The following is a 22,354-nucleotide window of genomic DNA, read 5'->3' as shown; positions in this document are numbered from 1 at the left end:
AGCATCAAAATCCCACATACACTCCTTCATATGTTGTGAAATGCATGGTTTGTCTTTAAGGACTTGTTTTGTCTTTTTATTGAATCGTCACCCTGTTTGAAAACCACGAAGAGTTCAGTAAACCAACGTTAGCATTAGCGTTAGCTGCTACAGATAGTGGTAGGGGGTAAACTGTTTGACCTGCAGGTGAAAAGATTGAGGACACATTTTTATTTATTTGCCTTTTTGGCCCCCTGAGTTCTTAATGTGATGACATAACAATATATTTTCTATTATTTTGCCCAACTGTTGATTCTGTAAGTGACAATACAGTCATGTCATTTATTATACTTTATAAATGTAGCATCTGGTCACCCTAAACGGTCAGATTTTTTGTTTCTTTGTATATATGAATAAGCAAACAATAGTCATCAACTAAAATAACAAAACGTTTGATTTTGCGAATTTTACTATTATGCATTTTTAGCCATTTTTTCTGATTAATCGATTAATCGTAAATATAGTCATTAGAGTAATCTATTACCGAAATACCCGTTAGTTGCAGCCCTACTTGTCTTGGTAGTCTGTGCTGCCAAATAACCCATTTCAAAGACAGGTATAAAAGATGTAACGTGTAAAACCAACGAGGTAAAGTTTGTACTGAAAGCAAAGATGATTCCCTGCGAAAGATGATGTAAATGTTACTACTGTTGATCATTTTTGGAGGGGAAAAGAAGCGTGCCCAGTTAAGAAACAGGGCTTGAAACTAAAAAAATCCTTCTTCTGCTCTTTCCTCAGTCTCTGCTCTCCCTCTCCAGGTTGTGGCACGATGCCATAGACCGTTCAAGAGACCCCCAACTATCAGCCCCATCTCCCTTTCTCCTCCTTGCAGATTTTCTTTCTCTTTCTTTTTGTCAAATTACAGCCTTTCAAATTTATGCTTCCTGGTAAGTGCCCCGCAAAGCGTCTCCTCGGGATTATCAGGTATCAGAATGAAGCCCAGAGATGGTGTATCAAAGCGTCTCGCAGCACACCACAGCCCTGCGTCTCCCCATCGCTGGCTGGTCAGAATAAAAAAGAGAGAGAAACAGTCCTGACCCGGAGCGTAGCAGTGTGTTTTTAAAGCGGATTGTTTTTCAGCCGTGTCACCGCTCCAAATGAACGCTACTGATGTGGTGAGTGAGGTCTGAAGTGCAACAGGAGAGATCTACTGTTAGATGAAATTCATTTTGGGCTTGGGTTTCTTGTAATGGATGCTTAATTTATTGCCTCACATTAAATGACACGTCAACCCCCGTCTGCCCCCGGCTGCACTGTCTAGCTCTCACAGCAGGTGACTGTGCCCCCGCTCAAACACAGCAGCACCGCCCACGCCGCCTGAAACACGATCGACAACAGGCCCGGGGAGCAGGCTCTGCGTTACATACATATAGAGACGTGTCGCTGGGTGACTGCACACACACTTTTATGGACACACATTTATTACAGTTTGTCTCCATCTCCTCATTAAGAGTGAAATAGAAGCGCTCTTGCCTCATTGTGGAATGAAAAACACTGAATCTCATTAATCAAATGAAGCAAATCAGCCTCGAATATGAAACAGCTTCATGTAAGCTCAGGTCTGTGTTTTCAATTAGTCTGTATCGATACAATCACGTCATTTTAAAAAAGAGCCTCCACTCAGTCCGGATCAGACTGTGGCTCTGCAGAGAGCATGTGACCCCGTGCCTGCCTCGTATCCTTCTCCTCCTTCAAAGCAACCTTTCTCCTCCTCTGGCTTCCTTCCCAACATCTTTATCCTCACTCAGGCACCTGCTGTTACTCAGGGAGCCCACTGGGTGCCATCAGAGAGCACTGGGCTGCAGCTCAGGCCTCAGACAGAGACGGAGGATAACGTCAGGTGGCTCTTCAGTGTCAGTTTAACTTGTATTTACAGTTCAGGCTCACACTGATGTAATAACTGGTAATATCAGCTTTGCAGTCATGGGATTTTGATAACAATAAACAGTTTTATTTTTGTGTAAAGAGGGCTATTTCTCAGTTTTAGAACAGTTCTTGTGGGACTAAAGCAAAGAGAATGAGCTGCAGTGTTCCTGTAGTCTTCTTTTTCGTTTTGGTCCAACAGGTACCTAAAGTTCAGGAACTGTTCCCTGACATCACAAACAGAAGACAGGAGATGAACTGTGATGTCTGTAACTGCACAGGGACTGAGTCTGGATAGAGCACACCCTATATAAGGACATATTTCTCCCACTGACAGGACCATGAATGACCTTTTTCTTAAAGTTTACATTCATATATTTTTAACCAAAAACAGCTTCACATCGCTCTCTCCTGTCTTTGATTTAAAAAAAAGCAAAGGAAAGGAATTTAACCTTGCAGAACACAAGGGCCGCTGATGTTCCTCTGTCTTCATCAGTTTCCGTTTTGTTCCTCAGCTGGATCAGAGTGTATTGTTTAAATACCAAAGTCTCAAAGAATAAACGGAGCAGCTAACACAGCTGCACCTCAACATGGAAAGTTTTGAGACTGACAGAAAACAAAAGACAAACAGATAAATAGAGGAAATCAAAGCCGATAATGATGATAAGATGTACGGCAGGCCAACAGCCCGTCCTGGAAATGAGAGCTCGACAGAAGACTGGAAGGTTATCGAGGTCTCCGTGTCCTTGAGCGTCTCCCAGTCCTGTCTCATTCCCTCATCAACGCATGAAGATTTAACCTTTGTCCTAGCTTCAGACTCCATTTGCACCTTTAGTTTCTCATTATGTGACTCTGTTTTTCTTTGTCTGACACATTTTTATTCACACATTTCAGAGAGAGGCTTTTGTTTCATTAACAAACTTCTACACTGATCACTCTCAGTGTAATTCCCGTGGAAGGTGAAGTTCTGAAAGAGTCTGAGTGCAGGTTAACACTGATACAAACAGTGAGACAAATATCATGGCCAACATACATCAGATCCATCTTCACTTCATCACATCTGATATGATTCAATTCAGTACAATATGTAAACTCACTCTGGCTCCACTACACTGCTTTTGGCTACAGGAGGTTGGAGCCCTCCAGGTCAGAAACGCAAGACTTGTATTTTTGATGGATGCTGGGCAGTGACGCGTCAATTTGTTGAGCGGAACAAGAAGTCGTGCACAGAAACGGTATTGAAACATCAACTGACTGTCAAAAAAAATGAACTGTACCAGATTGTATTAAGCTTGACTGCAAGAACAAACCAACTTTATGAGCAGAGCCAGGCCAGGAGTCAACAGGTTTGAGGGTTTATATGAGTAGGAACCATGATAACTCCTTAGTTTCTGGACCCCAGCTGTCCGATGGTGGTAACTTTTCTGACACCTCCTGCTTAAAACCCAAAAAGTCAGGAGGATCGTGAGGCCCTGCTTTGACAGTCTGTATTCAACAGGAACTGAAAGGACATGGATCTGGTGTGTTTCCAGTGTTACGACTAGATATATGCAATTTTGACATACCAAACCCTGATTATTGATACTTCTAATGAAAAAAATTCAGTGCTATGAACAGTATTGTAGTCCAGGCACCAAACCTTGAGCCAAGTGGCATCATAAGTCTGAGTCAAATCCTAGACATGTCAAAGTCTTAGTCCCTGTTCACTAAGTCTTAGAACTACTGACTGTATGAACCTGGACTGCATTTTACGCTGAGTGGCCCAAGATTATATCAGTGATTCTGCAACAAATGATGCACCACAACAGCTTTCAGCCCACAACCCACAAAATAGCAGTGCTGGAGACCGGCTACAGATAAAAAAAAAAAAAAAAAACTATGATAAAAAAAGAAAATAAATTAAAAATAATTTAAAGAATAAAATAAAAAAACAAACACACAAAATACAATAAAAAAGAGAACAAAAATAAAAACAGGATAACACAAACTAAAAGGGCCCAAGATACTACTTAATGTAGCACCTGAGCACATATTGCTTTTATTCCCAAATTAGTCTGCCTTCAGTGGCCCTGTTTACATGGGTCCAAAAATCCTATTTACAGTCAGATTGAAAGGTCAGTCAGACTTAAAATGTCTCATGTAAACACCTTAGCCAATCTGATTCCCCCGGATCTGATTGTATTTTGGGTCGGATTGTAAAAGGTAGTCTACACTGATTGATAACCGGCTCCATGCTCCATGTAAACGGCTGAGTGGAGCAGATTGGGTTGATAAAGAAGATGGTTTGGTCTGTGCATGCGCTCCCTAGTACGTAAGAGGCACGTAAGTGACGCACACAGAGCAACATGCGGCCAAACGGAAAAAAAAAGATGGAAACAAAAAAACTGGACACAGTAAGCATCCCTGACAAAACATGACGTGGATCCATCTTTCCAGAGGTAAACAGGAAGCAGGAAGTGCACCTCTTCTTCTCTTACACATTTACAGGTAGTGGCAGAGTGACATAATGCGCAGCTCAAAAAAAACCAATACAATCAGATTCAGCTAGGGCCATGAAGACACGGGGGTCTTCAACAAAGAAAGAAAAAAAAAAAAGATTTCCTATAGTGTGGTTTAATTTAACCCCTATTTTTGTTGTTTTTTAAAATGGATGAAGTATGGAAGCATAACTGGTTTTTGATTTTGTCTGGCCCTTTCACGACCCCCATCAGAGTTTCTGACCCCAAACTCTGGGAAACCGCTGTACGAGAAGACTCAAGATTCACAAAGTGATTTCTACGCCTGCTGAACGAAATATTAAACTCTGCATTTGAAGACAAAACCATGATTTAAGTCAAACTTTGAAATAGTTTCTCCTTGAACAAGATGTTTGCATGAGAAGAATGAATACTGATAGTTTATTTTTAATATATCACTTTTTCAGAAGTGTAAAAGTCTGTTTTTTGTTCGTGAGACTGTCAAACTGTTATTTAAAAGTGCCAAAAACAGCTCAGAGAAAAGATCTACTTTCATGATTGAGTAAAGTCTTATCAAAATGCTGCTGAAAGAAAAGTACAGGTAAAACTCTTACTGCTCTCAACAGGTGTTTTATTGATCAGCAAGCCTCCAAATCAAGCCACATGGAGTTTATCCATCCTCTGAACTCCACAACACTGACAGACTGAGATGAGATAAGTTTTTCATGGAACGTTTTAACTTATAATAAAAGCACTTTATATAGAGACAGCTTGATAAATTGTCATTCTTATATTAAAGTAGTAAGTCTTCAGCCTCTCAGGGTCAAGGGAGCGCTATAAACTGACATGCTGGGATCAAACTTATCCAAACACTGCTCTCTCTGCCACGACATTTTACAAATGAAATAAACAACGTCTCAAAGGAGAGCAGCATCATTCTCCTCCCCCTCCTTCTCCCCCCTGCGCTCCCCCTCCCTCCTCTCCTCTGTGAAGGTCTGAGGATGGAAAATGTGACTCTAACCTGGAAGGTAGAGATCAGAGTCAAACATGTCCCATCTGTCCTCTGTGCTGAGTTATGGGACAAGGTGCTTTAATAAGACAATATGAGGGACTGGAAATTTACAGTTCTCAGGCAGTGTTTGCCTCCTTCCCCTCACTGTAAGCAGCTCAGTGGTGACATGACGGATGGTTGTGTATCATAGAAAGAGATTTTCCTGCACTAAAGACCCTGACCTGGACTCCTCTTCATTTTTACCTTTCACTCCTTCTCCATTCTTCTTTGGTTCCCTGTGTTTTCTTTTTCTCCTTTGACATGTGTGCTACCTCGTTGTTTCTTCTGCCTCACCACAGTTAACTGCAAAAGAAAAATCTCTGTAAAGTCTCCTAAATCGTTGGATCTAGTTTCTTAAACTGTCTGACTGGTTAGGAGAGGGATATGTGACATTTTTCAGTCCGCCAGCTCTTAAAACCCCCTGCTGTTTTCCTTTTTTTGTCTTTGCTTTGTCTCTGTCTTCCCTAATTTTGTTGACGTCTTCTTTATTTAGCTCATGTGTTTTCACTGTTTTCTTTCCTCTTTTTCTTTTCTTTGCTGCTGACATGACAGGAACTAACCTTGATGCTATTTTCTTATTGTTGTTCAGATAGATAAAAAGTGATTTAAAAATCTTTCATGTTGTTTACTAACTCAGGAACAGGTTAAGGTTTTTTTTCAGTTTATCATTTTGATAAAAATACAACCAAAAAAGTTTCCAAAACTGTGTAAAATGTAGGTGAAAAAAAATGAGGCTTTGAAAACCATTGCAGACCTCTAGCTTATTAAAAATGAAATGCAATGGCAACTTATCAAATGTTAAAACCCAAAAAATTAAAGTCTGTTAACCCTCTATGGGACCCTGTTACCTCCGGGCAACATACCCATTTTTAGCCTTTTACACTTACACAGCACATCCCAGTGGTCAGAAATAAATTTAAAAAAGAGAAAAGACTTTAAGGAACCAATAACAGTGTTTGAATTTGTCATATGACCCTCTGGAGGTCATGAGGTTTTGTGCAGACTTTCTTGCAAGGACCAACTGTGCTAGTTTCCCTCCTCAAAACTGTCCAATATTTTTTTGCCACGTCTTTCCCAGTCTAGAAATTTTTTTTTTATATTAATAGAAAAGTAAAGCTTAATCTCTGATAATTCAGTGCACCTTATTTGCAAATTGATTTAAGGAAACATGTAAAAATGCAAATGTTGCCCTGGGGCAACAATGTACCATTACTGATTCACCATGAAAACACTTTGGTTACTGTCTTTGGCTTTACAAACTGTTTTAAAGCAAACTGGTCATTAAATGTGGTTTGGACCTTTCCAGTTTTCCCCTACATAAATTTGATGTTAGCTTTAGTAAAGTTCGGGCAGAGCTAAAATCCAAGCCAGGCCTGTAAAACGGTCAAGCTGTGCCAAAGATGACAGCGCCCATTCTCTGTCCTCCTGGGTGACAGGCCGTTAAATTCCAGCAAAAAAAAAAAAAAAAAAAAATAGCATAAAAGGAATGATGGTGACTGATGTGGACTCAAGGAGAATACCATCTCACATGACTTCTGTCAGTAGCACCATTCATTTACAACACACCTTAATACCAGGCTTAGAATTTAGCATGAAATAAACGTAGGGTCAAGATTTTTTTTAATGACAAAACTGAAAGCATGACTGCTAACCCCTAATTACTCCAAGTACTAGCCTTGTGACATGGAAGGTGCAATCACAGACACCTTCTTCGCAGCGATGTCCTCCGTTTTCTTCCACACACACTCAACATCTGTGCGGGTACAGTTCTTCTCGGTTCAAATGAGAAGAGCAGCTACGTGGTGGCACTTGGCGCTCCCGATAGCACAATGTGTACCTGAGTAAAAACAACTTTGCAAGCCCTCACAAAGAGCAACGCTCTGTGTTGCGTTAGGTGGTACTAAAAGCTACGTAACATTCTTAGCTTTCTAACCTGTATTGAGCTTGTAAGACATTTCCAGGGCCAGTTAACTTGTCAACAAACCATATATACTTATTCTAACATACCTAAATAAACTATAGTTAATGTTACATAAGTCCAGTAAAATTAGCTTGATGACGGACACTCATCTGTTAGCTAGCTCCTTACTCACCTCAACCTCGTAAATTCTACTTTTCATTGAAGCCTGTGCTTTCTCTTTCAGACTTCCACCTGGGAGCACACCAACATTTACAACTCTATTTGATTTGTAGAAGTTCAGACTCCTTTTGACTGACTTTGGGAAGTCAGCAAAATACGATGTGACCGTGAAAAAAGTGACTGGTTCCCTGGCTACACCAATTGTTGTTTAAGTTAGCTGCAGCGGGCTGGACATAAATGGTGATGATAATGTCACACTAGCCATCCCCATAACTGTAGGCTCTGGTCAACTAGCATGAACTTTGTTAACCATCTTTAAAGAGCACAGGCTCATATCCTCTGCACATTTTACCAACATGAAAAGTCTGTCTACTGAAAGCCACCGAAGTGAAGTCTTTTGTTGAATAGTTTATGTAAAGTTAGATAAAATATGTTCAGACTTCTTGACCCATTCATTTGAATGGGGTGTTCCTCGATGGTACAGTGTTACCTGCAGGCAATGTTCAGACATAAAACCTTATTGAAAATAATTATTTCTTATTTTTTTTACACTTAAAATGACATGCATTGTAAACTGTTGAGACCATCAAGTATTATTGATGTGTTTGTTGTTGTTTTTTTTTGTTGTTTTTTTTTATGTGTTGACATGTCAATAAATAACTAATTTTTCATTACTGGCTGTTATAGTACATTGTTGCCTCAAGGCAACAAACCCCCAAAAATATGAAAAATATTTTTTTGATAATTTTTTTATATTATATTTATTTGATCATTTTAAAGACAAAAAACACTCAAACCATTCTTTATCTAAGTAGCATCACTATGCATACCATAGAGGGTTTCAGATATACCATCATTTAACCATTTGTCAACAGCCCAACAACAGTGTGTAAGTTATGTAATGCTAAGATAAACTCCTGTAGGAACAGCTTCATTCTGTTGTCTTTAATATGCAGAAAGTTTCTTAAAGAACTGAAAGCAGTCAGGATGACTCTTAAGTGGAGTTCACCACATGAGCTCAAGTTTGCTGTCTGGGAGTTAAAACTGTTTTTCTCTGCCTCTTCCACATTTTTCCTCTGACTTCTTTCAAAATCTCTTGTTCGTCTTTTCTGGTGCTTATGATGGAGTGAACTAATATCCCTCTGAGTGAGCGTCAGCTAGAATAACCTTGACCACTGGGACCATTCATTAGCATCCCTCTCCCTTAGAGGGGGTCACAGCTAATGGAAATAATAAAAAGTGCCCCCCTTAGAGTAAAGCACATGCTCCTGCCTTCAGGTGAAGTGACATAGAGCTCTCCTTAACCGGGGTATAACCCCTCGACCCCCCTGCTTTTACCTCCACCTCACCTCTGCACCCGATCCCCCTGCACAGGGTCGTTACTCAGACAAACTGTGGGCCGTCCCGACCTCTGTCATCGTCTGACTTACAGAGAGCGCTGCGTATCGAAGAGATTCCCCCTGCTTCAGTTTGTCTGCTGCACAATGACAAGAAAGACCCCAAAGTGATCCATGTGTATCTTCACGCTTCTCTGCTGCTCTCATTCACACTTTCACCTTACAGTGTTTAATCAGCTGAGAGCAGTGACTCAGTCTAAACTGTCGTTCTTTCACAGGTTCAGAATGATTTCTTTCTTACATTTTAATAAATTTAACATAAAAAAGCAGATCACATGAGATTAGGTCACAAAGAGTGCCCTTAAACTGTAAAGCCCCTGTAAGGAGTTTAACAGCTTGTTAAAGACTGAAACAGTTATTCAAGTAAGTTTTTAAGTAAATATACCCAAAGAAATTACATCCAATGCCTTGCTCAACACTTTGACAGCATGTACGGACCGTCGTAAATAAATAACAAAAGCGCAGAGGAAAAAAACAGAGCTGGTGGTGCAGGTAGGTTAAAAAGGGGGCAAAAGTATTTAGTCAGCCACTGATTATGCAAGTTCTCCTCAGAAATATGAGAGAGGTCTGTAAATTTATCAGAGGTACACTTCAACCATGAGACACAGAATGAGAAAAAATCCAGGAAATCACATTGTAGGATTTTTAAAGAATTTATTTATAAATTATGGTGGAAAATAAGTATTTGGTCACCCACAGACAAGCAAGATTTCTGGCTCTCACAGACCTGCAAATTCTTCTTTAAGAACGTTGGTTACGCATTGTAACCCCAGAGTCTATGAATATAGGTGTATATATCTTGGGTATATCATACCTGCGTGAACAGTGATCTGCTCCCAACACCAGCCTTTTTCTTCAGCTGACTTGTGGGGCAGTGGGGCCTTGACCTTAGAGGGCTGCGCCTATATTCATAGAATCTGGGGTTTTAATACGTAACCAACGTTCTACGTCATATAGGCTTCGCCCTCTAAGAGCTATCTCTATTGGGTTAAGAGTGAAGCTGATGTAGTCTATGCCCCACGGTACCACTATAAGCAGTACGCAAGCACATTACCTACACCAACCCTCAACCCATAACTGTGTGTTACACAAGAGTTATGGAACATGCACGCCAACTGTGAATGATGATATGACACAGGGGCGCCAGAACACCTGGGGCTGCAGAGTGAGGACGAACATTACGCACTGTAAAAGTCCAAACACTCTCAGGCCAGGTACGAGAGGCAGTAATCACTCACTTATCCAAGGAAGTGAGTGTTAAAGAGGAACACATCAGTCCTCATAAGAAGCAAAACCCCAGTACAGGGTCTGAGGCTGCAACCGGCTAAGGTCAGATCATAGATCACACATAAGCTTGATATAGAGAGGACGTGGAGACCGAGATTACGCACTGTAATGGACCCAGGTTCCAAACAAATAAGCCAGATAGGAGGGCACATGTCCGGGTTTATTGTAGAATAAAACCGGCCCCTGGCCTCCGGGCGTGAAAACGCACCAAGTGTGATCGCTTGCTTCACTGCCCGACATGCACGCACAGCACCGAGTGAGTCAGAGACGTTTTGGACATGTCTAACTTATAGAAACAAATAAAGGAAAGTCTTTCTCCAGTGTAGAGTGCGTAGCTGAAGAAAAAGTGGGAGCAGATCACTGTTCACGCAGGATGTGGGCGTGATAGCGGCCACTGTGTGGGCACTCTTGACGGCATGCAGAATTTTCAGTGAGGAATGAAAAATGTTCGAGACAAAGATGACCCAAATTTATTTCCAGACTCATCGTTTACCTCCAAACTTTAAATGTCTTTGAAAAGGTTTTTGAATTTGGGGTTAGAGCAAAGTTCATCAAATCATAATAATCCAGCGCTCTTCTCAGATTTCTCCCCTCGTCCCTTCCTCCTGACTTCCTGCAGAGGCTCTGAATGACACCAGTCATACACTTCACACTTAAACAGCTTTATGTGTTTATCTGTATCATATTGAGTTACTTTAGGTTCCTTCCCCTAAAATAAGTTTATTTTCTTTGAGGTTTGCTCAAAGACTGGGCTGCTCTGTCATGGATTAATCTGCATACATACAGTACCTATGTAGCGTTATATAAAGAACGATCAGTGTCAGGAAACATGACTGTGAGCGCTCCTTCACACCACAGCCTCTGGTCTCCACCGGCCCTCCTGCAGTCGTAGCTTGTGATCGTGGTTCAGTACAAGCAGGTCTTTGTGTCTGACTCCTCGCCTCTCCTCTCCACACTCACACCACGTCCAGGAGGATCACCCATAAATCAGAGCGCAGACGGAGGAGCGTGGCCTGGGCCTTAGAAGCGCAGTCTCTCGTCTCAGAGCTACCAGACATTCATCACGAACGTGGTCCAGCTCTGTCCCAGCGCTGAGAGATGCTTTCACAGCTCCAAGTGCTGCCAAGACAGATTGGGCTGTTTTCTTTTGTTCCTCAGATTTTCATTGAAAAATGATTCTACTGAACAGTAAATTCAATCACGCGCAGCTTGGATGTGAGGCCAAGCTCTGACCTCATCTCCCGTTAAGATGCTCCTAATTTAAGACTGCATCACCTTTCCTGTCCGTACTCAGAGTACAAATGTGCTATTTTCACATTAGTTTTAGAGGTTACGTCACTGTTTCACGCTTCTTTCCATGACACAGTACTTTAGTTTATGTCTCTGTCTGATCATCTGACCCTGATTTATCTTGAGGATCTTTTTTTTACTAAAGTCACTTCACCACAGTCTGAAGGGTCAGCACAGAAAGTCCTCAAAGCTTTTGATTCGTTCCTTTTTTGATGTATCTGGTGATGGAAGGGGAAAAGGCATATCTGCCACTACAGACACCCTGACTCACTTATTTTCTGTCTACACTATTTTCTGTGTAGCCAAGGTGCTCACAGACTGACTGCAGTTTGGGGTCTATGGCTTTGGTAGGTTGCGTCTTTATCAGTTGTGTCAGAGATCACTCCAGTTTTTACCATGTTTTCCAGCCCTGTTGGTCTCATGATACATTTAATGTTGCGAATTGTTATTATTCCTATAGCTGCCTTTTTGTTCTTTTCCAGTCTTTTATTTACTTTGCAGATCCATCCTTTCTTTGACATGTTGTTGTGGTGGTACAAATGCTAAGAGTCCTTCTTCTTCTGTGTGCTCAGCCCAGACACAATCCTTTGTGTGAGTGGAGCAGAGTATTTCCAAAAACACGAACAAGTCTGACAGTCTTAAGCTGCATGGTACATGTTAAACAAGGGAATTTGAGTCAAAGTTCAGACCTGAATTTTTTAAGAGTGTCTAAACTTAGAAACATTTTACTTCAGCATGAAAAAACAAGCCTCAGCTCTGTCTGTTTTTAAATCTCTTCTCAAAACCCACCTTTTTTCTCTGGCTTTTAACACACAGTAATCCCTGATTCTACTTGTTTTATTTTTCTTGTTTTGTTTTGTTTTTTTGTTTTTTATTACTCTTTTAGTGTCTTTTAATGGTGTTTCTGTTATGTTTTAAGATGTTTTTATTTATTTATTTTTTATTTAACATAAGGCGTGTCTTGTTAGCCATGTATTTTATTTTATTTTATTTTATTTTATTTTATTTTATTTTATTTTATTTTATTTTAATTATTTAACTTCTCGTACAGCACTTTGGACATAGTGTCAGTTTTAAAGTGCTTAAAACGTAAAATAGGGTTGGATTGTATATGCAAAGTTTAGTGATATGATGAAGTTTTTTTTATACTATTGCGCATCTTATAGAATGATAAAAAGAAAAGTATACTATAGGTAGATTGTTTCTTGTTATTTCTTGCGTTTTGATTTTATTTATGGGATCTTGAGGGCTGAAAAATTGTACCGCCCTTCCATTGATAAAGTTGTCTCAATTCTTCTGACTGCATGACATCGTAAGTGTTGTGTTGGTGCTGAATTTAGATGCTGAAAAGAGTTTCAGTTTTACTGTCAGTTCACTGTATGATAGCCTTGTGTATTGGACAACACGTTTCATGTTCTCATGTCTTTTCTTTGTTTAGCTGTCTGTGGAGCTGGAGGGGAAAGCAAACAATGGCGATATCAACGAGCTTCTCCAAATACTGGCCAAACCACACGTTAAGGTGAGTTTGACCTAAAATCATTACTGTTTTTCATCTGATCTGCAGGACTGATAAGGAAGCATTGATTTTTTATTTAAAGGACCAGTTGAAACCAAAAGATGCAGGATTGAAGGACTGGAATGTAAAAACCAAGGTCCTCTGTAGTATGCCAGCTTGTTTCTCTGTTTTTCAAGTTTGAGTTTATCAGTAATGCTATTACACTTCTTAAGTCTTGAGTCAAGTCATTGAATGGCTGAGCATTCAACGATTTCAACAGTGGTTGTTGCACCCAAACTTTAGCAGGTCTCTTTAGTTAAAAGCTGTAATCCAGTGTTCAGATCCATGACGGCTTTTTCAGGGTAGTTTTAGCTTACTGAATGCAGTCATATGAGGTTATCATGTTTCAAAGTTGGGTCAGTAAAATTACTTTTAGAAAAAAGTTGCTCTGATGTCATCATGATGAGTTCAAGTGTAAGGTCAGGAAAAGGAAAGTTGAGGTTTTGGCAGTAGCTTGAATGGTACAGCTGTTTGGAAGAGAGTTTAGTTTGTTTGCCCGGTGATATAAAATAAATATCACAGACGCTCTAATCAGCTTATAATACATCATTAGGACGACGTGATTTTCAGAGTGTACATTTAAAGATTTTTTAAAGGGCTTTAAAATCTAAATATCGGGCAGATGTGGCCATAAAACAATAAACCAATCAAAAACTTTCCTCGCTTGTTTTATCCCACTGAGTGCAGATCTTTGCAGTTTGTACACTGCAGACTTTACAGAGATGTCTTTCTCGTCTACTCACACACTGAGAAAGTGACATCCACTCACTTTTTATGCTTGTCTTCTTGGCTGCTTCGCCTCACCGGCCTCGTTATCCAGACGCAGACAGCTACAAAATGAATTTACACATTTTCATTTCAAATGCGTAACTCGGGCCATCCATCAGGCGCTCCAGGTGTCTCATCCAGACAGAGCTGACTTCACGATCACGGCGGGACAGAGGGAGAGCTGGACCGGCTCCTATTTTAATGCTCTGTCGTCATGCTTGTTACTGATCTGCCAGAAACAACAGCTCAGCATGACGCCTCCCCCTCCTCACCCTGACATTCACACACGGGCAGAATACAGTACGACACACACAAACGCTCAATATCTCCCAGAATCAGGGGTTGTTAAAAGACAGGAGGGGTCTGACAAGGATCAGGCTCACAATCACACTAGCTTTTGGATGTCAACTCTTGTGAGGTCATTTTTATTATTAGATCAGTTCAGCAGTTGCACAGAAAGATGGGAACTGCTTTAACTTAGTCTGTGACGTTCAATTGTTGATTCTATAAAAGCAGATCCTGAAACTAAAAATCCTCACAGAGAAAAATGGTCGCCATCCATCACAGGGATTTTCTCCTGCTTTGCTTTGTGGGAACTCTGATCTCTTCTGTCTCTGTCGACTTCAAAGTGAAATGCGGCCACAATTCAGTGTGCTCACTATTTAGCATACCTGTGACTGCATACCAACTGCTGCTGATGTGTCCAGGAGAAGTGGAGGCAGGTGACAAGACTGTTTGCCAGCTGTAAACACACACACACAGAGCAGACACATATCTGTGATGTCACCCATCTGTTCCTGAAGTAGAGATTTGTGGCCTCCCGTTGGATGCCATATTAGAAATACTGAACTCAACCTAACTTCGGTTGAGGTAGTTTGAGGTAAAGAGCAGGGCTTTGAGCTCATTCACCAACAGCTAGAGTGTGCCGGTCTGAGAGTCAGGTGAGCTGTGCCTCAGATTGTACAAAAAATTGCAGTGTGTAATGATAGAGAAATTAGCTATTTAGCCTAAATTCACTGTTTGCACCAGGCTGTAAATATGTTTATTTTTTTGTTGTAAAGATCAGCGTCTTGGTGTGTATGTGGTTTCCAGCGCTTCCAGAGCTAACCTTACATGGACACCTGATGAACATCTGATTGTAGTACTCCCACATCCATTTTTTATGGGTAAAGGTTTCCACTCTGTTTCGCATCTAGTGATGGGGTTTCTATCTCTTTTTAGGGAGCTGGTTCTTTTGGCTCAGCTTACTACAGGTGTCTCATTATACTTCTTGGATTTTTAAGTTTATTAAAGGGGACATATCGTGCTGATCCCTGATTTAATACTTATATAATAAATTTGAAAACATCCCCTGAATTTTCAAAAAAAGAGATATTGTATTATTTCTGATATCCTAGAACGAGATTTGATGCCTCTGAAAATAGGTCATTGCCATTTAGCCGCGAGATTTCAACCTTCATGACGACACGAGGATCCTTTCTTTTTATTGGAGTAATCTGATAAAGCAGCTCCTCCTCTGTGATGTCAGTTAGTCACACAACCGCCACCGAGGGATTCACCCTCCAAGAGCTGACTGACTGAGTGCTGGATGCAGGGACTCTGCTCTGCTGAGCAGCTCGGCTTTACATGGTGAATTAGCAGTTAAAACACTGTAGTTTTAGCAGACATCGTGATATTTGTGAGACTGTGATATTTGCATGCTTTTTCTGACATGCACTGTGAACCTGGACCTGGAAGTTCTGTGGGTGAAGGCTTTAGAGAGCTGATGGCATTTTTTGAGCCAGAGTATAAACCACCACCACGGAGAACAGCTATGAGAGAGAAATAGATGTAATAAAGACTTTAATTATGGTCTTAGAGGTCCATGTGCCACGGACCCTATTTTTGTTTACTGTTAAAATAAAAATTAGCTGGAGTATTCAAGTATTTGTTCATTAGATATTTAGAGTAATCAAATATAGAGATTACTTTATTCATATACTCAACATACTGGAAACAGAGCAGAATGTTAGAAAAATTGATTTTAAATTACAAAAAACAAGTTTCATCTCTGTTAGACAAAAATGTCCATAAACTTAACCATTTACAGAGAGCAACACTGACAAGCAAAGCAAATCACACAACAAATATGAAGCTATGGTCTACGATCTGAAACCCAGTTTGGCTGATGAGTTCCAAGATCCTGCCCCCCAGCTCATATAGCTCTTCTTTGCCTCCTAACAACATACCCCCTCCGACAGAGCAAGAAGCTGGCTGGCAGAAAATGTAACAAACAAGACAGTCATCCTCCTTGTAACACACAGTGGTAGCTTTTTCAATTGGACCGGCGTGATCAATACCATGAATTAGCCGGCGAAGCAGGTCTGGCGTTGCCACTGCCAGCTGATCAGAGCAGAGCCGACTGTAGGCGAGACTTTACCTTTCTCTGCTTGTCTTCACCAGCTCAGTTTACAATGCTAAAGATGTGTGGCTAACTTATGCTAAAATCTATTGACAGAGCCGACCCGTTCCGACCAGCAGCGTTCAGTCATTAGCCAGCATAGGCTCAGACTGACCAGAGTTATTCAGCTGACATCTCCCACTGTGGTAAACAAAGTCATTACCTGTTCAACAGAAACTCAGCTGTCTCTGCGTCAGTCTTCAGTCCCAAATCCCTCTGCAGCTTTTTCCACTGGTCGTTCATTTCTCCAATATTCAGTCTCTGTTGGCACCTTTATCGCTCATAATTCTTCCTTGCTTCAGCCTTTTCCTTGAAACTTTTTTGTTTTCTTCCCTTCTCTGTGGAGGGTAACAGTAACAGCTTCCTGGTTTCGGTCTTCTCTGGCTCCATATCTGATGCTTCAGTAGCTGAGCAGCTAGCTGACGTGAGAGGGGTAGTGGGGAAGGACGAGGTGGGACCATGGGCAGTACGGTCCGGAGCAGGGGAGACAGGGAGTTTGATGGACTAATGCACAAATCCGAAATGAGGGAAACGGCAGTTCAGATTGGTCAATTATTAAGCCGTTTTGCAGCTGTTGTACTGAATGGATTTTTTTTTCATTCTTTTTGGTTTTTATATCGCGTAGATCGGACCATCGGACCATAACAGCCTCAAAACTGTGTTAATAATAATTACCTAGCTTCAAATTGTAGACCATAGCTTTAAACTTTATTTAAGGATCATTTAAATTATTTTCTACTTTCTGGTTAAAATTTCAACTTTTTTGACCATTTTGATTGAGTGATAAAATGCTTAATAAAAATGAAAGTGTGTTGTTTTGTTATGAGTCATTTTGATTGTACCAGTGAGCAGAAAATGAGCTGTAATAGTTGCAACATGATCAACTATTGTTCATTTTAAGCATGGGTCAATAAATACCTAAACAGCTCAGTAGATCCCCACATTAGAGCATGATGAGGTCTGCCAAATGTTTCCTCATCAAATGATGGAAAATAATCTGCTACTGCTTTCTTTAGTGAAGTACAGAAACTACTGAGGTCATGACAGTAACAAACTCTACCTTATTAATGAGCCAGGGTGTAGAAAAAGTAAAACTTTATTTTTATCAGACAATCAAGTAATGTCTGTACAGTCTGCATACACTGGTTTGCATCTGTCTCATCCAGTAGGATCAGAAAGTCTTTTACAAAAATAGCTTTTGATACAATTTCCAATTTTCGTGCGTGGCCTCCAGCAACAGTTAGTCACATTTTTTGAAGAAAAGCATCAAACCTGCTGTTCTGAAGTTGAATTATTAACATTTTTGTGTGTTGAAACACTTGCATACCATTTCTCAAGCTGATCAATGATCTCACTCCTGAGTTTTGGTTCAACTTTTGAGCACCTGGGCTTTAAAGGTAGAGGCTTTTCTCTGTGATAGATTTGTTCCAGTGTCTGTTTGGAGGGAGAGCGTACAGTTACTCTTCACATTATCCTGTCTTTGTGTCTCATACTTGTTGGCAGAATTTGGGCCTGAAGGATAACATTTTAAGAGTTTTTGTCTCCTTTTCTCTCTCCATCTGTCCTCCAGGGCACTTGATACCGTACCAACCGGCCTCAGAGTAAATCACGAGGCCAGGGGTGTAAAACACAAGCAGATGGCTGCTGCCTTTGAATGGCGTCTCTGTGCGATAGTAACTGTATCACTCTTAATTATGGCTGAAATGATCCATTCCTAGGGTGGGGATATAAATCAGGCTCTTTAAAACTCCCTTCTCTCTTTCTCTCTAGCTTTGCTTCTCGGCCTCAAACTTTTTCTTTTACCATTTACACATGAAAAAACAACTTTGGAGCATATTAGCCCCCCTCAGCAAGACTAATATTGACAGTGATGAAAATGCCAATTATGATGGCCGGCTGTTTCCGTCAGTGAGCGTAGAGGTGGATGTCTACATGCTGGCAGGATGTGTTTGACTCAGGGCGGTGCATGCAGAGGTTCAAGGCTCGGAGAGGCAGGGTGTCAAATCCCAGCTGGTCTACAGCAGCGCCTCACACTCACAGCAGGATCCTTCCCGCCTGGGGGAGAGCAGTTAGATCCAGCACCGCCAGCTGAAAAACGAGCGGGTCGGTGACAGGGCCACGGGGGCTTTAATGAGAGGCCAATGCCAGGAATGCACGAGCAGGTTTATTTAGTCAAGCTCGGTGATCTGTTTTTCTAGGATCCCTATTATGCCTAATGAACACAAACACACGAACCGAGGGCAGACGGGATGCCTGGAAAACAAGGGTGGTTTCGCTTCCCTTCATGTTCCTCCTCGTCCCTCACTCTCCTCCTCAGCTGCAGGGCCGACATGAGGATATCAGCCCAGATTTGATTAGGCAGCTAACCCACTGACACTGAGGCATAACAAGACCCACTGACTCATATCAGCCTCCACACAGGGACCTCTGTTCTACCTGTGTAGCTGTACTCACATGTCAGCGGTCACCAGCCAGGCCATGTACCATGTGCTATCTATTAGCATACAGCTGTTTCTGCTACTTCCTAGAAAGTTTTTACAAGGAATTAGCTGTGGCTCTGTTACGGGTTGTTAGGCACGGCCATGGGGGAGAATGTGGCTGCAGTGTGGAGCAATGCCAGATTTAAGGAAGTGCCACGGACGAGAGGACACTCACAGGTCAGGATATTAGGCCTGATGGATGGAGTTCAGAGGAAACAGAAAGTAGCAGGTCAGTGGAGGAAAGGTTGGACTGAGCCTGGGGAGGAAACCAGTGGTTAAGTTTCTTCTTTTAAGGTCTTGAATTCAAAACTTTAACACAACTTCATGCTTTGAGGAGGATCTGTTTTAATTGGACTCCCTCGCCACCTTCTGCACCAGAGTCTCCACTCACTGTTGTTAATTACTTTTAGTGAGGCGTGTGTTTGTTTTGTAATTAAACGGAGATGAGATCAAAACAAATTTTCTTTGTTCAAGACAACTTTTTACTGGATACAAGATATTGAGGTACAGTTTCGTAGCAGTACGTTCTTAAACGTGACATCAAGCAAACATTTTAGCAGCTGGCAATATATATTGTGACATTGTGCTCTAGCTTATCTGTCAGCTAACATGACAACAAGTAAACACTGTCAGTTTATAAGTATTTTTGTAGCCATCCATGGCAGGGTGCTCTAAGACATGTCTGTAACGTGTTACGTTAGTGAATCCTGCCAGTCATCTACCAATCAGAGCTAACGTAACCTCACTCTTCATTTTATTGATAGACTCTCAAGTTTGAACAGACCACTGCAGAATAACTGCTGACTGTGGGTTGGAATGGACATTGGCACAAACAGGTTAGCCCCTGTGTTAGCCTTTAGCTCGTGCTCTATCTCTCCCCTGTTTATCTTTCTTCTGTCCTTCTTCTGTCTGACAGTTAGGCTCCTGTGTCCACCATCACTACAAAATTTATCACAGAAATCGTTTTCAGCATAGAAAAACTCATCTCTCTCATCTCATTGCTAAACTTCATCAGTCAGCATGGTGTTGTCATAGAGACCTTGACAGTCCTGCTTGACCCAATCAGAGATTGCCTAACCAGCCGATGCCAGTTGAGGATGAGATCAGCATTACAGATATGGAACCGGACAATGATGGGCTTCAAAACTCCATATTGGAAACAAATTAGTGACATCACAGACAACATGGCCCAGCCTCAGAGCTTTGATTTAGATATATTTAATACCAAGAAGTCAACAGAAAGAAAACTTTTAGAGTGCCACCTGAAATATGGAAAATGTGTTTTTTGTTGTTGTTTTTTTCAGTTATTTCTGTCTTTGAATACCTTCAGTCAGAACAGAACAGTGGATAAAAAGGGAACAGGGTGCCTGCAAACATGGACCACCCACTTGAGGGCTCTTTTCGTAGAGGAAGAACCTAAAACATTGTCTGTACCCACTTCGTCACAAAATCCTCATGGTCATGTAAGAGCGTAATTTGTATTTAAGTGGTTATCCTAAATGTGAGGATTAAATTGCAAAGTGCGGTGAAAAAAATTAAGTTGTGTCTATGATTTTTTTAAATCATGACCAGAGCCAAGAACTGAGATCAAGCAACAATTACAAACTCACCCTGCAGCACACCAGTTACATGCTCTGTACATGTGTACCCTCTTTGTCAAATAATATAAATCCGTATTCAGAAAAAAGGGAGGTAGAACTATGGATTATTACAAAATTGTGCATTTGGTTTATTCAGAATGGGGTCTTCAACCATAAACATCACAAATGTTTGATAGTTTTGTGTCTAATGGATGGACTGAGTGTACAGTCTCGTTCTCAGGCCTAAAGCTGCACTGCCTGAGCAAAGCACTGTAGATTTTCTCGGGGTCCCACCCTGCTGAGACGCTGATGGACGCCTGGCTGACCCTCATGTTGTTGCGACCCAGATCAGGTGCTGTGACTGGCAGTCAGACACCATAAAGAGAGCCACAGCACCACATGTATCCAGCCCCAAACTCAAAAAATAGTTTTCTTACGAACTAGGTTCACTGCCACAGCGCGGGCCAACTTTCATCGGAGGATGTTTTTGAGAAATCTGATACATTACCAAATTAAAAATGTATTTTTCATACTCTCTGTGGGAGAAAGTAGAAAAAGAGATGGCTGCTACACAGTCTGAAGCATCCGTCTTTAAATATTTTCCTTCTGATGTTTTATTTAGCTCTGAATGAAGTCCTACTTCCAAGTTCTGAGAGTATTTGAGTGCAACATGACTGAGATCATCACAGCCTGATGGAAAACATGAACACTCCATCCCTCCATCCCTGTCTTTACATAGCGCCTTGATCACAACGTACAGCGAAGGTTTGCTGGCCCTCTGCTGTTCAGTTCACTTTTTATTGTCTTCATCTGCAAACACTTTCAGTTTCTCATGTTCCAAAGAGACTCTTTCAAAAACATAACGACAGAATCCCCCGACAAACAACACAGCAGAGTGTGTGTTTACATACAGAGCAGATGAAAGCCAGGAACACGTTGTTAAGTCTGTTCTGAGAAATGATGCTGGGAAGAATTTGGAGCAAAATACATAAACGATAAAAATGAAGAAGAGCAAACATGGAGGAGAGGATCAAAGGTGTTTGAGATAAGTTAAGACAGGAGGTTGAAGAAGAGAAGAGGAATTTATTGAGGAAAGATGATAAGAAGGAAAATCAGAAATATCATTTTTGAGGAACTCTGGCACTTCTTTCTGGTTTTTACTAGTCTTAAAATGAGTTAGAGCCTCATTTATGGTTTTTTAAAAGATATTAATGTTGCCAAGCTCTTACCTACTGCTGTCTGTAGTTCACTTTAAGGGCCTGTGTTGAGACCGTTAAGGCTTGTTTCGTTAAGGGTGTTTCTTGTCTTGGCAGCATTTGTAGCACTTAGCATCCCAGGCACAGAAATACTCTTGGCACTCTTGTCTTTATTCGTTGAAAGTTCAACTTTGTGAACACCTTTGTGCGGTCAAGGACACTTAAATTGTTGCCAACTCATTACAATTGAGAGGATATGAACGTTATAAATAATGATGGCTGTGGCCTCTGTGAAGGAGATATCAAGGCTGGAACTAATGCGAATGCTACCAATTGATTTTATGTTTTCTTTGTAGAATGCCATCAAACATAAAATGAAAGTCACTATTAAGATGCACAAAATTACAATCAGACTTGAAAGTGTGTTTCAGATCATTGTCAGATCATGTTTAACAGCACAAAGACTTTGAAGCGTGAGAAACATCAATGAGGTATGCATCGTTGCATATTGCTTATTGCTGCCTTATTACAGCAATTTTGGAATAAAATAAAATAAAAAGTAAAAAAAAAACATATTTTAATAAGTCAGAATCTTACTCCAGGGTCACGCAAGGAATACACCAGATGCTCTACTCTGTTGCGTGTTGACTGTGTACTTTCTCATCCATCAACTCACGCCGGCTGCGTGTTCAACACGTTGAAGGACAGCCAGGCAGCTGGAGTTTGGAGGTCGAGGAGTTCCCTCAATAATGATACTCTCCTCATTTATATTGGGCTGTAAAACCTCAACCTATTGACTCTTGGGCTGGTTCTGCTCTTTCTGTTGGTTCGTTGTTGAAGTCAAACTAAATCTGACACAGTTAGTTTTATTT

General features: G+C 41.0%; 1 protein-coding gene across 4 annotated transcripts in view; it reads left to right on the top strand.

The window, feature by feature from the left end:
- The window catches only part of mpp7a (MAGUK p55 scaffold protein 7a), a 228,423-nt gene that overhangs the window by 111,209 nt on the left and 94,860 nt on the right, over positions 1-22,354 (top strand). For all 4 annotated transcript variants that reach the window (XR_012599844.1, XM_074693560.1, XM_074693561.1 and 1 more), the window contains exon 5: positions 12,902-12,982. Coding sequence is in view for 3 of the 4 variants with exons in the window: in XM_074693560.1 (XP_074549661.1) it covers positions 12,902-12,982 (81 nt within the window). In the remaining variant the exon portion in view is untranslated. The remainder of the gene's footprint in view (positions 1-12,901; positions 12,983-22,354) is intronic.

This window comes from Halichoeres trimaculatus, unplaced genomic scaffold, assembly GCF_033239565.1.
Source record: "Halichoeres trimaculatus isolate MK-OKI-2021-1 unplaced genomic scaffold, fHalTri1.1 fHalTri1_scaffold_18, whole genome shotgun sequence".
In the NCBI taxonomy this organism is placed as follows: Eukaryota; Metazoa; Chordata; class Actinopteri; order Labriformes; family Labridae; genus Halichoeres; species Halichoeres trimaculatus.
Note: the sequence above shows the minus strand (reverse complement) of the source record. Positions and strands in the feature narration are given on the sequence as shown.